The sequence below is a fragment of the Salmo salar genome, chromosome 01, assembly GCF_965601325.2.
Source record: "Salmo salar chromosome 01, fSalSal1, whole genome shotgun sequence".
NCBI lineage: Eukaryota > Metazoa > Chordata > Actinopteri > Salmoniformes > Salmonidae > Salmo > Salmo salar.
Window position 1 is genome coordinate 85445842 of NC_138291.1, and position 19465 is coordinate 85465306.

Sequence of the window (19465 nt, forward strand, 5' to 3'; positions counted from 1 at the left end):
CCCCTCCGCCGGGACAAGTTATAAAACTCTCCTAAATGTTCTACAATGTTCAGGCAATAATGTTAGGCTACAGTCAAAGAATAAAGAGTTGTTAGAAATTAAAAGAATGAATCAAACTTTTTATGCACTGTTGGCTTCAAAAGTGCCCATTACCTATACACAAGTTGAAACAGTTGATCTATTTGCCTGCTGCTTCACATTATCCCATCTGAAGACATTCCCCTAAATTTGCCACTCTCAGTAAAATATACTTAAATATACATTATTCTTGATCTGTTTATCTAGGATATTTCCATGGTATCTAGAGCCTATGGTAAAATGCAAATGTATTTAGTAGGAAAAAGTTGTTCTAACTTCCAATGTTATATTTGGGTTATCTTCCTCCACTATAAAAGTTCTGAGGATGTTTATGCCTCAAAAGTTTAATTTTAGGTCAAGATCTGTCTGTCTTGCTCCACAGCTGTTTCAGTTGGATGCCATGAGAGCAGGATGGTTACTAATGATAAGCTCTGACCCATATCCTACCTCCTTTTCTGCACATACTGAACTGTTTATTTGTGCTATATGTCAGTGGCTCTATTAATAGCAGGTCATATATTTAGCTACCCGAACTTGCTGTGTGAGTTCTGAGTTGGCCATCGGCACTCAGCGTATGTTTGCTTTTCATGCCCAATTTACAACTACAGGAGTCAGAAAAATAGTCATGCAGCTCGGGGCCACAAGGTGGAGAGCACGAGACTGATATTGGAACATGATTGGTCCCCACATGAGCTCTCCTGTGACGCTGTGGGGAGGAAGTATGAGTGAGAAACATGGAGAGATGTCCATCAACTTGCATTCACTCTATATTGACATGGTGCCGTATCTGTGTCCATGTTTGTGCCTTATGACCTCTCATATGATTGTCCTATGACTTAAAGAAGATATTGGGTAAGTAGGCCTATCAATCTCAATGTTCAGCTTGCTGAATATGAGCAATCATGACAGTGTAGTTACAGTAACTGCTTTAGATGTTACACCACATGTTTTGTATATCTTGGGCAATATTATAGTTTTTTGATAGATTTATTATCCTCTAAAAAAATATTATACTACCTTAATGACATTATGGCTTTAAACATCCCTGTAAAATCAAAGCAACTGAAAGGCATATACAGAGACAGTGTGATCTGCTTCCTTCACATCAAAGTTCCCTTGTCATTCCTCGCCTTTGTTCTTACAGACATGGACCAGATTCATCAGATGCCAGGTTCTGCACTGCCACCAATGACACGGAGGTGGGTACTATAAATGCCAGGTATTGTGCTTCAGGGTATTGGGCTGCAGTGTGGGTCCAGTGGAAAGAGGCATGCCAGACTAACACCACAGTGACCACAATATGTCTCTAAATAGAAATGTACCCATTCAATTCCAAGTTAAATAATACTGATGATACTTCAGTAACGTATTAAGAGACAAGGTAACATGAGTCATGACTATTACTACTTTCTGCATATTCAAGGAAATACATTTAGTCACTCATGATACACTGATGATTGATTTGTCAATGATGAAACTACCAACAACAAAACACCCTCACCTTCAGTGCATCTACATCTAGTAAAAATAAAAATAGAGAGTGTTCAATTTAACAATGTTCCAGAGTCTATACAGGTCCACAATTTCCAGTGTTAAATTACCACACGGCTTAGTGTAAAGCCTTATGTCACGTCCTGACCAGCAGATGGAGCTGGTGTAGTAGTTTGGGGGTCAGGACGTGGCAGTCTTGTGTGTGTCTTGTGACTCCTGATCAGGAACAGCTGGGAATCGTTGTTCCTGATTGGGAGTCATATATGTAGGAGTTGTTTGTCACTGGGGGTTGTGGGGGGAATTGTTTGTGTGCACTGTGGTGGGTTGAGCCTGCCACACTGTTACTATTGTAAGTACTGTTTATTGTTTTTCGGTGGATACTTTGCTTGTTTTTTTGTAAATTAAAGGAACATGAGTGTCCACACTTCCGCTGCGCCTTGGTTGTCCTTTCATATCCACGATGGAAGCCGTGACACCTTATTTATTTGTAATTGTTCATTTTACCTTTTATTTAACTAGGCAAGTTATTTAAGAACAAATTCTTATTTTCAATGACAGCCTAGGAACAGTGGGTTAACTGCCTTGTTCAGGGGCAGAACGACAGATTTTTACCTTGTTAGCTCAGGGATTCAATCTTGCAACCTTTTGGTTACTAGTCGAAAGCTCTAACCACTAGGCTACCTGCCGCCCATATATTTGCATATATTCCAGTGTGCCTTTTGAGTGAAATGTAGAGTTTACCACCATTACTATATTTGTTAGTGACAGAGACATGGTTGTTGCATTCATTCATTTTTAGTCCTGTGGCTTTCACCAGGTGACATCCTAAGCAAATAAGTTATCATTCAAATACATTTTTTAAGACAATACATATTTCATAGCCTTATTTGGAGAGCCTAGTTTTACCCTAATACAGTGGCCTGAAACTCATGGTTTACAGTCCACATCAGGCCTACATGTCACCTTATGCTGGCGTACAAATTTCAAGCCAGCCAGAGTGGGGATATCCCATTTTTATTCACCTGCAACCCGCATTCAGAATGACTGCCAGGGTTGAGAAGACTGAGCTACAGTATGAGACTACCTAAAGCATCTAAACTGGAACAACCATTTCAGTAACATGTGTAATAAATCTAAGTTACAGATTGAATTAGTTTTAAAAAATGTAAGTTATTTATATTTGAGTAGTATAAGATAAATTAATCAATCAATGTACATGCCCAAACATAGATATTGAAACAAACAATTATAAAAATCAACCTGCAATAGGGCATGCTGGTAAATATTATAATGATGGATGTGGTTTTGGTTCAACTCTGGTTATTAACACAAACACTGATTATTTTACACCACTGAGTTTTAATTGAAATCTTACGGAGTTAATTTAATTCCTGAATCAACACTAGAAATGTTACATTGAAAAATCAACACTAATTAACACTGGCCAATTTGCTGTGCAGTGAATCATTTTAATGATCAGTTTATAAAAGCAACAGATGTAAATGTGTATTGAACACAGCGTGTGTGCAAAAGTATCATGTTTTAAACTAACCACACAACAAGCAAAACACTTCATTCTACTGTGCTTAACATTTCTGTAATGTGTTGGTACATCATTGTGTTCAACATACTCATGTACAGTGCCGTCAGAAAGTATTCACACCCCTTGACTTGTTCCACATTTTCTGTTACAGTCTGAATTTAAAATGGATTAAGTTGAGATTTTGTGTCACTACACACAATACCCCATAATGTCAAAGTGGAATTATGTTTTTAGACATTTTTACAAATTAATTAAAAATTAAAAGCTGAAATGTCTTGAGTCCAAAAGTATTCAACCCCTTTGTTACAGCAAGCCTAACTAAGTTCAGGAGTAAAAAAGTTCCTTAACAAGTCACATATGTTGCATGGACTCACTCTGTGTGCAATAATAGTGTCTAACATTATTTCTGAATGACCACCTCAAAGACCAGGAAGGTTTTCAAATGCCTCGCAAATAAGGGCATCTATTGGTAGATGGGTAAAAATACAAAAAGCAGACATTGAATATCCCTTTGAGCATGGTGAAGTTATTAATTACACTTTGGATGGTATATCAATACACCCGGTCACTACAAAGATACAACGTCCTTCCTAACTCAGTTGCCAGAGAGGAAGGAAACCGCTCATGGATTTCACCATGAGGCCAATGCTGACTTTAAAACAGATTTAAATGGCTGTGATGGGAGAAAACTGAGGATGGATCAACAACATTGTAGTTACTGCACAATACTAATCTAAATGACAGTGTGAAAAGAAGAAAGCCTGTACAGAATGCAACAATTTCAAATCATACATACTGTTTGCAGTAAGGCACTAAAGTTGTAAAAAATGTGGCAAAGAAATGTACTATTATGTTTCAACAAATCCAACACATCACTGAGTACCACTCTTCATATTTTCAAGCTTGTTGGTGGTTGCATCATGTTATGGGTATGCTTGTCATCGGCAAGGACTAGGGAGTTTTTTAGGATAAAAATGAACGGAATAGAGCTAGGCACCAGCAAAATCCTAGAGGAAAACCTGGTTCAGTCTGCTTTCCAGCAGACACTGGGGGACAAATTCACCTTTCAGCAGGACAATAACCTAAAACACAGCCAAATATACACTGGAGTTGCTTACCAAGACAACAATGAATGTTCCTGTTTAGCAAAGTTGCAGTTTGGACTTAAATCGGCTTGCAAATCTATGGCAATATTTGAAAATGGCTGTGTAGCAATGATCAACAACCAACTTGACAGAGTTTGAAGAATTTTTAAAAGAATAATGTGCAAATATTGTACAAAAAGGTATGCAAAGCTCTTAGAGTCTTACCCAGAAAGACTCACAGTTGTAATCGCAGCCAAAGGTGATTCTAGCATGTATTGACTCAGGAGTGTGAATACTTATGTAAATTATGTAAATTTGATTTGTATTTCATTTTAAATAAAGTTGCAATCATTTCTAAATACATGCTTTCACTTTGTCATTATGGGGTATTGTGTGTAGATGGGTGAGAAAAAAATATTTAATCCATTTTGTATTCAGGCTGTAACAAAATGTGAAATAAGTCAAGGGGTACTTCTGAAGGCACTGTACATATTTTACAAAGCACTCACAAAATAAAACAGCATTTTTTCCTACACCTCAAAACATTTTCTGAAAATAAATGAATCTCTATATAGTACTTTCTTGTTGTAGATGACAGTATAAAGTTACCATAACCTCTCCATAAAAATCATGATTATCTTATTTTTATTCATTTCCTGTATCTCTTTGATTTCAGTAGCCTATCTATCATATTGAGGAGCAGACATTGTATAATTGTTCGTATTATATTGTGACTCCACCATAGATACTAAGTTTGACAAAAAAACTTAGCAAGCAACACAACAGCAGTTTCCACATTTGTGTGTGTGTGTGTGTGTGTGTGTGTGTGTGTGTGTGTGTGTGTGTGTGTGTGTGTGTGTGTGCGGGTTGGGGGGGTTACTTCCTGCAAAAATATCCACTAAGAACACAGCCTGCTCTTACTGTTGCCTGTGAAGAAATTATCAAATTGTCCATGAGTTCATATGTTTCTGAATGGCCATTGATCACTGTGTAAGCATCATCATATCAGTAGAACATCTATGTCAGAACGGGGTTCCTTGTAAGACACAAATGTCCGTGATCCTCACAAACTGCTGCAATAGTGGCAACCGTGGCTACATGTTCCTCTGGTTCTGGGGTGCCATTCACCAGTTCTACAGTCACAGTCGGGGGTTTGCGATTAATGCATGGGCGCTTGGGGCGCGGTGAGTGGCGTGGGTAACACCCAAGCTTCATTTGCTCGTACTCCTCTGCACTGACCTCCGGAACCAGGACCTTAGCAGTGTGGTGGAACATGGAGTAGTCTACCTTGTAGTACCTCCGGTTTACATTCAGCATCTCTTGGAACAGATGTCCCCAGTGGATCTCGTCGGGCGTGTAGGAGGTGCGGGTCTGGTGCAGGATGCCCGTCGAGTCGTCTGTGTAGGTGAAGGACACCACCAACTCAAAGTCATCTTTCCGAAGCTCCTCTAGGCTCATGCGGTAGAGTGGACTACTTGGCTCAATAACGTGGAAGATGGTGGTTGGTATCGCTAAAATTAAATCACTCTGTTTGATTTCCAGGTCCTTGTAGTTGACATCTTCCCTGCCCGTGGCGTGCATGTTGGGGCGGAAGATTTGGGCGCGAGCCTTCCCCTCCACCATGTGGTGCCGGCGGAAGTCCCCAATCCTCCAAGACAGGCACAACTGCCCATTTTGCAAGTTAATAACGGCGCAGTTGCTGAAGCCCACCGTCTGCGCCCGTTTCCGTGCCGATGCCATCTTCGCCACAGCGATACCGATGACAAATGTGTCAATAAAACAGCTGATGACGTCCTGCACAGTCACAACAATGATCGCCACCATGCAGTTCTCCGACATCCCTCTAAAACCATAACCGATCGTGGTCTGGGTCTCCAGTGAGAAGAGGAAAGCCCCGGTGAAGTCCCTCACCTCGTACACACAGGGGGCATTAGTAGGGTCCTTCATGTCGCCGTTAGCCATGGCAATCACCCAATAGATGATGCCGAAGAAGAGCCAGGAGAAGATGTAGGAGAGGGCGAAGATGAGGAACATGACGCGCCATCTGATCTCCACCAGCGTGGTGAAGATGTCGGTGACGTACATGAGCCACTCCTCAGGAACATGGCGGAACAGGACATTGCACTTGCCATCTTTGCGGACGTAGCGGCACTTCTTGTGCTTGTAGTCGATCTCGGCCTTCACCGCGGACAGGGTGGTGGTGTTGGCGTTGACGGAGGGATCAGAGGGACTGACCTCGGTGTACTCTTTGTTCATCCTGTAAGATCTGGGAAGAAGAGAGACAGGAAAATAATGTTTAGTGATTGTATTATCTACTGTATAACACTGAAAATGTTACTGTTATGAATCGTAGTCTCTAGATCCGGTGGCCAAGCCGAGATTTGGTTCTGGATTCCGAAATTATAAATGAAGAATTAAACAAACATAATTTACAAAATATCTGAACAAATATATTTACTAGAGTATGGTGGCATTTGAAGGACAACAGTTTTACAACAGCACAGTCCATCCAGATACACTCACATGGTTTGTTGGTGGGTCATTGTAATTTTGAGTGTGTGGATTTGAGTTGGGTATTTGTGTGTTAGGGATGAGAACACTTATGGGGAGAGGTTGTGCAATTCCATCATTATGATGGAACGTTTCTGTGGTTGGAATCAACTTGATGGTGATTTGGGTGTCACAGGCGTCGTATAGAGGAGACCAAGGCGCAGCGTGTAGAGTGCTCATCGTGATATACTTTAATGGAAAACGAACACTAGACAAAATAACAAAATGACAGCCAACAGTTCCGTCAGGTTTACAAACTAAACAGAAAGCAACTAACCACGAAAACTAAAGGAAAAAAGGCTGCCTAAGTATGGCTTCCAATCAGAGACAATGATAGACAGCTGCCTCCGATTGGAAACCATACCCGGCCAAAACATAGAAATGCAAACATAGAATGCCCACCCTCTATCACAACCTGACCTAACTAGACAGAGAAAAAAACAGCTCTCTAGGTCAGAGCGTGACAAAAAAAATGTTTAGACGGAAAGCAGTTGAGTTAAAACATGGTTGCTCTCTCTCTGACCCCAATTTGGTAATGATTTCAAAGAGACAGTTTATCAAGCAGTAACAGTTTATATTTTCTGAAAGTTTTGGAAGCAAAAAAGAGTGATGGTCCACACTCAAAAAGGAGTAGCAGTAAAGCTTATTTCATTTTTCGATTTACTTACTTTCAATGATAGCTGTAAAAGCATCAAGTCTATTGTCATCACTGGCTTATACTATCATCAGACACCTCGTTAAATTCTGACTTTCAGAATCCACACTTATTTAACTATGAACGATAAAGAAATCTATCAAACATGTTAGTGAAATCTGATGTACAGTATGTCATGAATAACGATGAGTGAGGAAGTTACAGACACACAAATATCATACCTCAAAGACATGCTAACCTCTCACCATTACAATAGCAGTGGAGGTTAGCATTTATTTGGGAGGGTATGATATTTGTGCGTCTGTAACTTTCTCACTCATCATTATTCACGATTCATTCAGGCCTATCATTAATCATGGTAGAATCCACATTACGTAGAAGTGTTTAGAAACATATTCTATACTTATTTACAAAAAAATGACTCCGAAATGACACAATACATTATTTACCATTAATTTCTATTGGGTACAAAATAATCTGAAACAGAACCAAAACAAACAGCAAATGCATCTAACAAGTTTGTAGAGTCACAAGCTTGATGTAGTCATTGAGCGCTAGGAATATGGGACCAAATACAGAACTTTTGACTACATTAATACACATATGTATACGTGAATTTGTCCCAATACTGCACTTTCGGTCCCCTACAATGGAGGGACTACGTTCAAAAAGTGCTGCAATTTCTAAACGGTGGATGGATGAAAATTTGTTCAAATTAAAGATGACAGTCTGCACTTTAATCTCATAGTCATCAAATAATTTGAAATCCAAAGTGCTGGAGTACAGAGCCAAAACAACAACAAAATTATCACTGTCCCAATACTTTTGGAGCTCACTGTATATCCCACTTTGCCGCACATGACCAAATAACTGGGAAGTTGTCCAGGTGTGACAAAACTAGGGCCTGTATGACCTGTCTGGTCGACTGAGATGTAAAATAAAATATCTATCCTGATTAGAAGCACCTGCTGCTAACCAGTTCCCCATAAATGCTGTTTTGAATTACAAAAAACTTCTACCTACACACTGAAGAAGGCTGCAAAGCTGAAATGTCTGTGTACACTATCTCTGATGCAGTGAAATGAATTTAAAAAATGAAAAAGGAAGTAAGCTTTATGCTACATATTTTTCAGTGCAGACTCATCACACTTTTTTGCTTATTTGAAATTACGAGGGGGGCTCCTAACATGTGGAATTGTTTTAAGCTGGTCATACCAAGGATCATTTAGATATTGTATTTAGAATTTTAGGACCACTTTAGGTATCAAAAACATATATAAAGAAAATATTTGATGAAACATAGAAGTTTGCCTTACTGTTATTAGCCCATAGAAACATATTGAATAACAGATTCATACATGGAAAAACAGACAGTAAAAAAATACATCAAAAGGAAGTTTGTTTTGAAGTGTCTGTCCTATATCTGAGAGATATAAGAAAGATCTTACATCTACACCACTGTAGCTCGGCCACCTTCCAGCGCAGATGTGGAAGGCCATCGGTGGATTGAGACGCAGCTCATGCAAAATTACTTTTTTTGTATAATGCTAATTCGGTTTTCTCGGGGGTACGGACATTGACTGTAGTTAACCTTTTATAAAACAAGTAAATGGTTTAAATTCTCCAAAATAAGCAGATTAAAAAAATTGTTCACACATTTATAGTCAAATTTGATGTAAAAAAACATGTTTTTGTATGTTTTTTTTACATTTCTAACAGTTATTTTGATAAAATTATTTTCATGAGCATGTCTGTTATTTATTCAAAATGTTGTTTTTCTGTAATACTTAGAGGCTGAGATATTGGTGATTGAGCTAATCTGACATACGACCAAAGATGCCTTCCAATATGGGTGATATGGGCACCGGTGCCATCAGACTTGTAGATCTAACTTTCGAATGCTATGAGCTATCAGCTCAGTTCCAATTGAATCTCAAAGATGAGACTCTCACCAGATACATTGATTTAAGGCAAATTATGTATTTCAATTCCTTAGTTATTTTTTGTTATAGTGACTGCAATGCCCCCCAGGGGCCAAATCTGGGGTGGCTACATCTTTTCAGGCTACTTGCATTTACCTCTGTGCCAACGTTGGTGCTTTTATCGCGAAATGCACAATTGAGTATTTTTGCTTAGTCGCCGCACTAGTGTAAAAAAGTTAGATTCATTTTCATTCCTCCAAATGACACAGAAATCATTGTCAATTGTGTTTTTTTTGTTGGTTACTACAGCTTGACAAGGTCCTAACATTTCAGAAGGGTTCAACAAAAACATAAGCGCAACATGAAACAATTTCAATGATTTTACTGAGTTACAGCTCATATCAATAAATTAATTTGGCCCTAATCTATGGATTCACATGACTGTTGGTCACAGATACTTTAAAAAAAAAAGGCGTGGATCAGAAAACTAGTCAGTATCTGGTGTAATCACCATTATTCTCATGCACACTTGACACATATCCTTTGCATAGAGTTGATCAGGCTGTTGATTGTAGCCGGTGGAATGTTGTCCCACTCCCCTTCAGTGGCTGTTCGAAGTTGCTGGATATTTGCTGGAACTGGGGCACACTGTCGTACACGTCGATATAGAGCATCCCAAACATGGTCAATGGGTGACATGTCTGGTGAGTTTGCAGGTCATGGAAGAACTGGGACATTTTCAGCTTCCAGGAATTGTGTACAGATCCTTGTGACAGGGATGTGCATTATCATGCTGAAACATGAGTTGATGGCGGCAGATGAATGAAAGGACAATAGTCCCTTAGGATCTCGTCACAGTATCTCTGTGCATTCAAATTGCCATTGAAAAATGCAATTGTGTTCGTTGTCCGTAGCTTATGCCTGCCTATACCATAACCCCAGCGCCACCATGGGGCACTCTGTTTACAACGTTGACATCAGCTAATGCCATGCACGCTGTTTGCCATCTGCCCTGTACAGTTGAAACCGGGATTCATCCGTGAAGAGCACACGTCTCCAGTCTGCCAATGGCCATCGACGGTGAGCATATGCCCACTGAAATCGGTTACGACGCCAAACTGCAGTCAGGTCAAGACCCTGGTGAGGATGACGAATTTTTGGAGAAATTCTTTGTTTGTGCAAACCCACAGTTTCATCAGGTGTCCAGGTGGCTGGTCTCAGACGATCCCTCAGGTCAAGAAGCCGGATGTGGAAGCCTGGGCTGGTGCGGTTACACATGGTCTGCGGTTGTGAAGCCGGTTGGGCATATTGCCAAATTCTGTAAAATTACATTGGTAAAGAAATTAACATTCAATTCTCTGGCAACAGTGCTGGTGGACATTCCTGCAGTCATCATGCCATTTGCGCTCTCCCTCAAAACTTGAGACATCTGTGGCATTGTGTTTTGTGACAAAGCTGCACATTTCAGAGTGGCATTTTATTGTCTCCAGTGCAAGGTGCACCTGTGTAATGATCATGCCGTTTAATCAGCTTCTTGATATGCCACACCTGTCAGGTGGATGCATTATCTTGGCAAAGGAAAAATGCTCACTACCAGTGTTGTAAACAAATTTGTGCACAACATTTTTGAGAAATAAGCTTTTTTTTCTTGCATCTTTTATTTCAGCTCATGAAACACGGGACCAACATTTTACATGTTGCGTTTATATTTTTGTTCAGTGTACATGCGTTAGTGATTAGTGCATTAGTGATCGAGAGAAGAAAGCTAAGGACGCTTTTTTGTTGACAGTGAAAACTTTGAGACAAGGCAAATTGACAAGGGGAAAGAGAGAGAGGAAGGGAGTGGCAGACACTTTATTGCCTACTTTTTTCCACAGCTGGTTGTTCATAATTTCATGGAAGCAGTTTTCTTCATATTTTGTCTTTTCTCCCATGGTGCACTTTGCTGCTATTTTAAATTTTAATCTGGGAATGTTTACCATCTATGATTCCCTTTTTTCCTGCCTCCATGCACTGTGTCAATACCGTTTATCATAATGAGGCAGTTGCCTAGAGATGCAAAAACCCATGGCAACAGACCCTGTTGGCCCCATTCATTTTCTGTGGTGTTTTCAGCTACTTGGAAGTATCATGTGGCATGATTATGCAGAGGTGTATTTTTCCCTACTGCAGTTTGTTTCTATTGCCCTGCCACTCACAGGGCTTCCTGTAACTTATATCTTTGTCTTACCAAGGTCACCTAAGGAGAAACATGTAACACTTACAGTAACTAGGGTGGTTTAAATTTTGTGACATGTTGATTGTTTGTAGAACCAGCAAAAATACACGTTTTGAGTCAGGTGCCAGTGGTTGGATAGTATTACTTTCAGATTACAAATTCAACGGTAATTCGATTTTGCAGTGTACTTGGACAAATAATTCTGTAATCATCTTAAACCTGTAACTCGAAATGCATGATGGATGAGGTTGTGCATGCAAGGCAGTGCATGGCCCTCTGTTGAAGTGACTTTTATTTGGGTGGAGTCAAAAGTGTTGTGTTGTCTACAAGCCAGTAAAGGAAGCACCACAGGACTGAATTGGTCTAGGTTAGACTGAGGCTGAGGAGAAGAATTCATGTGGAAACTGGAACGATCACGGGCAGAAGAAGGCTCCATCACAGCCAAACCACTGAGAGCATCCTCCCTACTCAAACACACACACCACTGAAAGCATTCTCTCTTTTTCCGTCCGAGCGCAATCACTCCTCTTCTTCGCCTATCTGAGTCAACCAGACTTTATGGTCTCAAACTCTGCTTCCTCCTGGCAAAAGATGTAGCTTCCTCTTCGCTAAAAATGTAGCCCCCATTGCCAGAATATAAGGTTATACAGAAAAAAGGTTCTACTAACTTTCTGTAACCCGTTCTTCTCCAAAATGTAAATATCTTTAAATGAAAGAAGGAAACAAAACATTATGATTTTGGAAACCACAATGTTATAATTCTGACAATAATATATTATTGAATGGAAACTCCTACTGTATGTCTGTGCATCATCTTCACATTACCATAACTGTCTCCTTTTGAAAGTTAATCCTCCTTCTGTTAGACTGTTATACGGTATAATAACGCTCATTTTAATCACATTTCACTGGTCATAAAACTCTTAATCACAGCAGTATATTCTATGTATTTTGCCTAAAGCAACACATATTTACACTGACTATGGTCAAGATGTTCTAACGGAAAACAAAACACACAAATCCAAATGGACTTAACACAACATACTGTGTAGTAAATTAGGTTGAAAGTGCTTTATGACGAAAAGTATTTTTTACTGTTATAAACTCACTGTTAATAAGACAGTTGTGAGCTGTGTACACACAGTGCACGAAAAGCAGAGGCTCTTAGCCCCAGCTACGCTATGTAGCGATCAGCCCTTATTATATCAACCTACATTACCCATTAGTCGTCTTAAATGAACCCTATTCCCTATATAGTGCACTACTTTTGATCAGAGCCTTTTTCCATTGTTCAAATGGGCCCTGGTCAAAAGTAGTGCTCTATACAGGAAATAGGATGCAATTTGGGATGCAGGCCTCAGTCAGGTTCAATATCGCTTAATTAAGGCCCACTCCTCCCAGGACAATATGGTGAACAAGGAAAGAAGTTCACAACAGCCCCCTTCAAATATGTTAACAGGCACCAAGTCCCTGGTAATGTTTTGTTCATCTCCCGGCTTTGAACCTTAAAATGCATTAAGTTTAATAAGGATAATTCTATCTTGTCTCATGTGGGTGTTTATCTCATAAAAGCATCAAAGATCCAACGTGCCCCTGAGTGTTTTATTCCCTCCTAATGTTGATAGTTTCATACAAATAGATTTCAATGAGTAAAATCTGTTTATTCATCTAAATCTATTAAAACAAGTGTAGTACTGCATTTGAAAACATGTTTAATGATGAAGCTAGGAATATAGGAAGGAATCTACAGCACACTGGTGAAAAATAGGCAATAAAACATGAGTAGCCTATGCACCACAATAAAGGTCTTCATTTCAGTTTAATTGAATCAAGATACCATGTGGTCAGATTACAGTAAGTTTCACACTTTCTCTTTGATTTCTATCCAGTTTGAACTGTTCTCTATGAAGCGTCATAATAGGGTATTTCCACAGAGGCCGAGTAGAGTACCATCCATATACAATGCCTGATATTTGTCAAGTAGGTTTATATTTCTGTTCATGTTAATTAGATTATATCAGAGATCACATACAGTAAGTCTATATATAACATAATAATAATATTATAGAATAATATTGTCACGTCCTGACCAGTATAAGGGGTTATTTGTTATTGTAGTTTGGTCAGGACGTGGCAGGGGTGTGTTTGTTTTGTGTTGTCGGGGTTTTTGGGTTGTGTTCTATGTTTTGTATTTCTATGTTCTATTTTCTATTTTCTCTATTTCTATGTCGAGTTTATTGTTTTGACCTTCAATTGGAGGCAGCTGTTCCTCGTTGCCTCTAATTGAAGGTCCTATTTAGTAGGAGTGTTTTTCATGGGGTTTTTGTGGGTAGTTGTTCTTGTATAGCTGTAAGCCTTACAGGACTGTTTATCGTCGTTGTTTTTGTATACATGTGTTTTGTTTTGGTTTTCCTTCTTTCTGCCTAATAAAAAGAAGATGAGTATACACACTCCCGCTGCATTTTGGTCCAATCCTTACGACGCCCGTGACAGAACTACCCACCACAAACGGACCAAGCAGCAGAGGAAGGAGCAGCAGCAGAGTTATAAGGAGACTTGGGAGCAGATACTAGCGGGAGAAGGACCATGGAGGAAGGCTGGAGAGGACAGAGAACGCTATGCTGGGTCCCGGCTAGCAAGGAAGCCTGAGAGGCACCCCCAATATTATTTTTTTTTTGGGGGGGGCACACGGGTAGTTTGGCTGGGCCAAGGGTGAGCCCTAAGCCAACTCCCCATGCTTATTATGGGGAGCGTGTGGAGAGGAGAGCACCGATGTATGCGGAAGTACGCACGATCTCGCCCATGCGCACGCACAGTCCGGTGCGAGCGATCCCACACCCTCGCAAGTGTCGTGCTGGAGTGGGCATCCAGCCTGGAAGGAGGATGCCTGCGCAGCACATCTGGCCACCAGTGCGCCTCCTAGGCCCAGGCTACCCTATGCCTGCTCTACGCACGGCAGCCATCAGGCCTCTGCACAGCCCAGTTCGCCCAGTGCCAGCACTCCGCTCGTGCAGGGCTACTATTACCATCCAGCCAGGACGGGTTGTGCAGGCCCGGTGTATCCAGTTCCTGCTCCTCGCACTAGCCCTGAGGTGCGTGTCTCTAGTCTGGCACCTCCAAAGCCAGCACCACGCACCAGGCCTCCAGTGCGTCAGCCCAGTCTAGTACGTCCTGTTCCCGCTCCTCGAACTAGCCTTGGGGTGAGTGTCTCCAGTCTGGTACCTCCAGCACCAGCCCCACGCGCCAGTCCTCCAGTGCGTCAGCCCAGTCCAACTCGTCCTGCTCCTGCTCCTTGCACTAGCCCTGTGGTGCGTGTCCCTAGTCTGGCGCCTCCTAAGTCAGCCCCACGCATCAGGCCTACAGTGCGCAGTCCCCGTCCAGAGCTTCCGGCAACAGTGCCCCGTCCAGAGCTTCCAGCAACAGTGCCCCGTCCAGAGCTCCCAGAGTTGGCCCTCCAGTCCGAGGTCTCCAGCGACGCGCATCAGCCCGAGGTCTCCAGCGACGCGCATCAGCCCGAGGTCTTCAGCGATGCGCCATATCCCAGAGACTTCAGGAGGGGTAAAATATAATAAGCATTTAGCGGGGGTGGACAGGTTAGGTTGGGGAGTAAGGCCGGAGCCTGAGCCACCTCTGTAGTAGGAGGTTGGGGAGGGGGGGGTGTAGCACAACAACCGTTGGTGACGGTGGCCACCCTCCCTTCCCTCCCTTTAGTTAGGATAATTTTTTTTGTTTTGGGGTTTATTTTTTAGTGTGTTTATGTTTTGTGTGAGGTGCTTCCGGGGTCTGCACCTTTGAGGGGGTACTGTCACGTCCTGACCGGTATAAGGGGTTATTTGTTATTGTAGTTTGGTCAGGACGTGGCAGGGGTGTGTTTGTTTTGTGTTGTCGAGGTTTTTGGGTTGTGTTCTATGTTTTGTATTTCTATGTTCTATTTTTTCTATTTCTATGTCGGGTTTATTGTTTTGACCTTCAATTGAAGGCAGCTGTTCCTCGTTGCCTCTAATTGAAGGTCCTATTTAGTAGGGGTGTTTTTCATGGGGGTTTTTGTGGGTAGTTGTTCTTTGTATAGCTGTAAGCCTTACAGGACTGTTTATCGTCGTTGTTTTTGTATACGTGTGTTTTGTTTTGTTTTTCCTTCTTTTTGCCTAATAAAAAGATGAGTATACACACTCCCGCTGCATTTTGGTCCAATCCTTACAACGCCCGTGACAAATATATAATGCATTTACAGCTGAAATAGCCCAGTTGTCCTTGTGGACATATACACCACTCACAACATAACTGTAGTTGCTTTAGGCCACAGGTATAGGGAGACACACACACACACACAGAGAGAGAGAGAGCATCGTGTCTCAGGGTTATCCTTAGACACAGAAAGGCGTTGTTCTCCACACCACCCATAAGGAGAAAAAACTCTGATGCAGTTGTCATGTCAACACATCTGTCAGTGCTGCTGTGAAATGCATCACAAGAGACATGCCAAACAGCAGATGTATATGCAAAAAATTAATGCAATTTCAGTGTTTGAGTTGTATTGTGTGCCACCAAATTTGCTTGAGATGATTTTACTGCAACACTGCTCACTGCTTCCAAGTTGCTTGACGAAGGTGTTTCAAAGAACTGTCAGTCAAGGTGAGTTCCTGAATATAAGTTCCCCGCCCACTTAGCCTGTGTTTTCAGACTTCCTGAGAGTTAACCATGAGAGAATTTGGAACATTTCAAACCAAAACAAATATGTGTGATATTTCCGTGACTGAAAAGGCTATTTTACATGGGAATACGAATTACTGTTCGGGACTTAGAATTGGCCAAATAACTTATTTAAAAAAATATATATAATGTATATCATAATATATGTTATATGCATCAGAATGAATTGTTCTTTTATTTCAAAATACAGTAAATTCTGAAATACATTAAAGAATGTACTTTAGAATATATTTTCACATGCATATATCAATTTGACAAAAGCATTGCAACCAACATCCAATGGGTAGAACTTAACCTGTACTGGGTCATTCCTCGAAATTAGTGCCTTTTGAATTCCTTTGATATGTTAAGTAGAAATTATGCACCAATATTGCATTTTAAAAGCCTGTTATATGAAATCCCCTTTAGTGCAGACCACAGGGAGAATTCAATAACTCAGATTTTCAATATGAATGAAGACTTGCTAAAGTGCCAAATTTCTGCATTTTCAAATGTCCCTCCATTCACCCTCTGTGACTTCTAGGAAAATGTTAACCCACTAATCCCCCAAAATACTCAAAGTTTTTACAATAATTGTAAAGACCAACAAATGTAGTTGCTTTTAGATGACCAAGAACACAATGATCACTCTGACAGAACTACAGAGTTCATTGGCTGAGATGGGAGAACCTGCCAGAAGTACAACAGTCTCTAAAGCACTTCACCAATCTGGGATATATGGGGGAGTGGCCAGACAGAAGCCACTTCTGAGAAAAAGGCACATGACAGCAGGGGCGAAAATCTGATATCCACTTTGGAGGGGACAATTACATTACATTTTCTCAAGAGCAATTCCTGAGGGGGACACCAAAAGTAGTGCTGTAACACATAGCCTACATTGTAATATGGTAAATGTATATTGAGGAACCAAAGAAATAAGGTGTTTGCCGTACTCCTAACTACCGGTACCCAAAACTACACAACTAATCAGAACAGCAATACCATTGCCTTTAACAAATCTTAGTTCAGTCACCAGTTTAAGTTGAGAGTGGGGGTATCCATGGCATTTTCCAATTATGTTCCTATTTTACAAGTAAAAAAAATTGAGAACCTTTCATAATGTTGCCAAACAAAGACTCAACAAACTTACCTGAGACTCCCTGTCTCTGCCAGTCTGTCCCTGCATATCTGTCCCCAACTCTGCTGTCTGTGTGCCATCTGTTGCCTGCTCTGCCTAATGACATCATTGTGAAACATTTCCATTAGAATTTCATTTCTTTCTTATGAACATTTTATCAACTAGTCTTTGAGATATTAGGCTACTAGGGTTCTTACTATGCGTTTTGGTGTATTGAAAAATACTCTGATGTCCGTCTTTTATTTTTCTGCCATTTTCTGCCATTTTTCTACCTGGCTGGCTGGCTGGCTACACACACAGTGTGTAGGTTATTTACAGTAGGAGATGGGCTTCTATCATCTTCAATCATTCTATTTGGGCTTCGATCTAAAAGGTAGCTAGCAAATGTGAAACGGATTAAAATGACAAGAGTTGACAGCTGTATGAGTTCACCATTTACACAACATATGCTGCAACCTTTTGTAATTTTAATAGTTTGTTTCATATTGGCTGGCTTCCAACAATAGCTGAATTTGCAAAGCTAGCGAGCACCAATTCAGTTTCAGTGGTGTTTGCTATAATCTTTGCTACCCGGGTTAAATAAAGGTGAAATAAATTTAGCTTTTGCAACGAGACCATTAAATATATTTAAGACAATGGTAGAAGAGAGTGTAGTTTTGTTCAGTTTGGACTTCAGTTTATCGCTAACCTTATCACAGGGACTTTGAAGCACTAACTTACATCATCTGCATGCTGATTCCATCTTTGATGACGCCACATAAATGGAATAGGTACTAGCTAGCTTAATAGTTAATATTTGCGCGCTAGCTCTGCATATTCAGCTAGTGTGTGTGTGCGCGATTGACTGGATGAACCTCACGGCAGTTACGTGCAAACTAAGGAACTGGCAGTGGATCAAACCATTGTGAGGCAAAGGGCGGGGGGTCGCAATCTTTTGAAACTTAAAAACGCGCTATTAAGTGTCTATAATCAGCACAATTGCTTTCATTGCGTATTATTAATATTATTTAAATTACATAGTTATGTTTCAGTGATATATTGGGGGGGACAAATCATATTTTTCCCAGGATGGGGGGGTCGTGTCCCCCCCCGTCCCCCCCGGGATTTCCGCCCCTGCATGACAGCACGCCTGGAGTTTTACGAAAAGGCACGTGAAAGATTGAGAACACAAGGCAAAAGATTCTGTGGTCTGATGAGACAAACATTTTACTATTTGGCCTGAATTCAAAACACCATGTCAGAACAAGAATGTGAAAGTTCTTGAGTGGCCCAGCCAAAGCATAGATTTGAATCCCATTGAAAATCTGTGGAAAGTATTTTGGGGGGTTAGTGGTTTAACATTATCTTAGAAGTCACAGAGGGTGAACGGAGGGACATTTCAAAATGCTGAATTTTGGCACTTTAGCAAGTATTTAATTATATTGAAAATCTGATTAATTGAATTCTCCCTGTGGTCTATATTGAAGGGCACTTCATTTCATATAGCAGGCTTTTAAAATTCAATATTGCTGTTCACCGCCGCTCCCCATTTAACTTAATAGAACTTGACAAAATCTGCAAGTAAAATTGGGCGAAAATCCCAAAATCCGCATGTGCAAAGCTGTAACAGACATACACAAGACAACTCAAAGCTGATACAGACATACACAAGACAACTCAAAGCTGTAATCGCCGCCAAAGGAGCTTCTACAAAGTATTGACTCAGGGTTGTCAATACTTATGTAAATGAGATTTCATTTTCAATAAATTATAAAAAATTTCAAAAAACATGTTGTTTTCACATTATGGGGTATTGTGTGGGTGAATTAAAAATATATATATTTCGAATTCAGGCTGTAACATAAAATGTCGAATAAGTCAAGGGGTATGAATACTTTCTGAAGGTGCTGTATGCATCTCTGGAAGACATTTTAAGGCATTAGATGCAAATGTTACAAAAACATTTTTTTTATGTGATGTTAAATATATTGAAACCATTTTTTTTCTTATTTTGTGTACCTATTTTCTCCATTAATCTCTGATTGTCCTTGCTGTGCACAGCGCACACACATCGCTTGCATGTGTGCAGTAATATTCCGCAAAGCTGGTGCCCTTAC

The 19465-nt window shown here is 40.6% G+C and overlaps 1 protein-coding gene across 3 annotated transcripts in view; it reads right to left on the reverse strand.

The window, feature by feature from the left end:
* Positions 1-2567: 2567 nt before the first annotated feature.
* The window catches only part of LOC106611875 (inward rectifier potassium channel 16-like), an 85996-nt gene continuing 69098 nt past the window's right edge, over positions 2568-19465 (reverse strand). For 2 of the 3 annotated variants that reach the window (XM_014212517.3, XM_014212502.3), the window contains exon 2: positions 2568-6463. In XM_014212517.3, coding sequence (XP_014067992.1) covers positions 5215-6453 — 1239 coding nt within the window. In that variant the 5' untranslated portion in view covers positions 6454-6463 and the 3' untranslated portion in view covers positions 2568-5214. Of the gene's footprint in view, positions 6464-17381; positions 17466-19465 lie in introns of all 3 variants that reach the window. The other variant, XM_045723457.2, reaches the window with a different exon arrangement.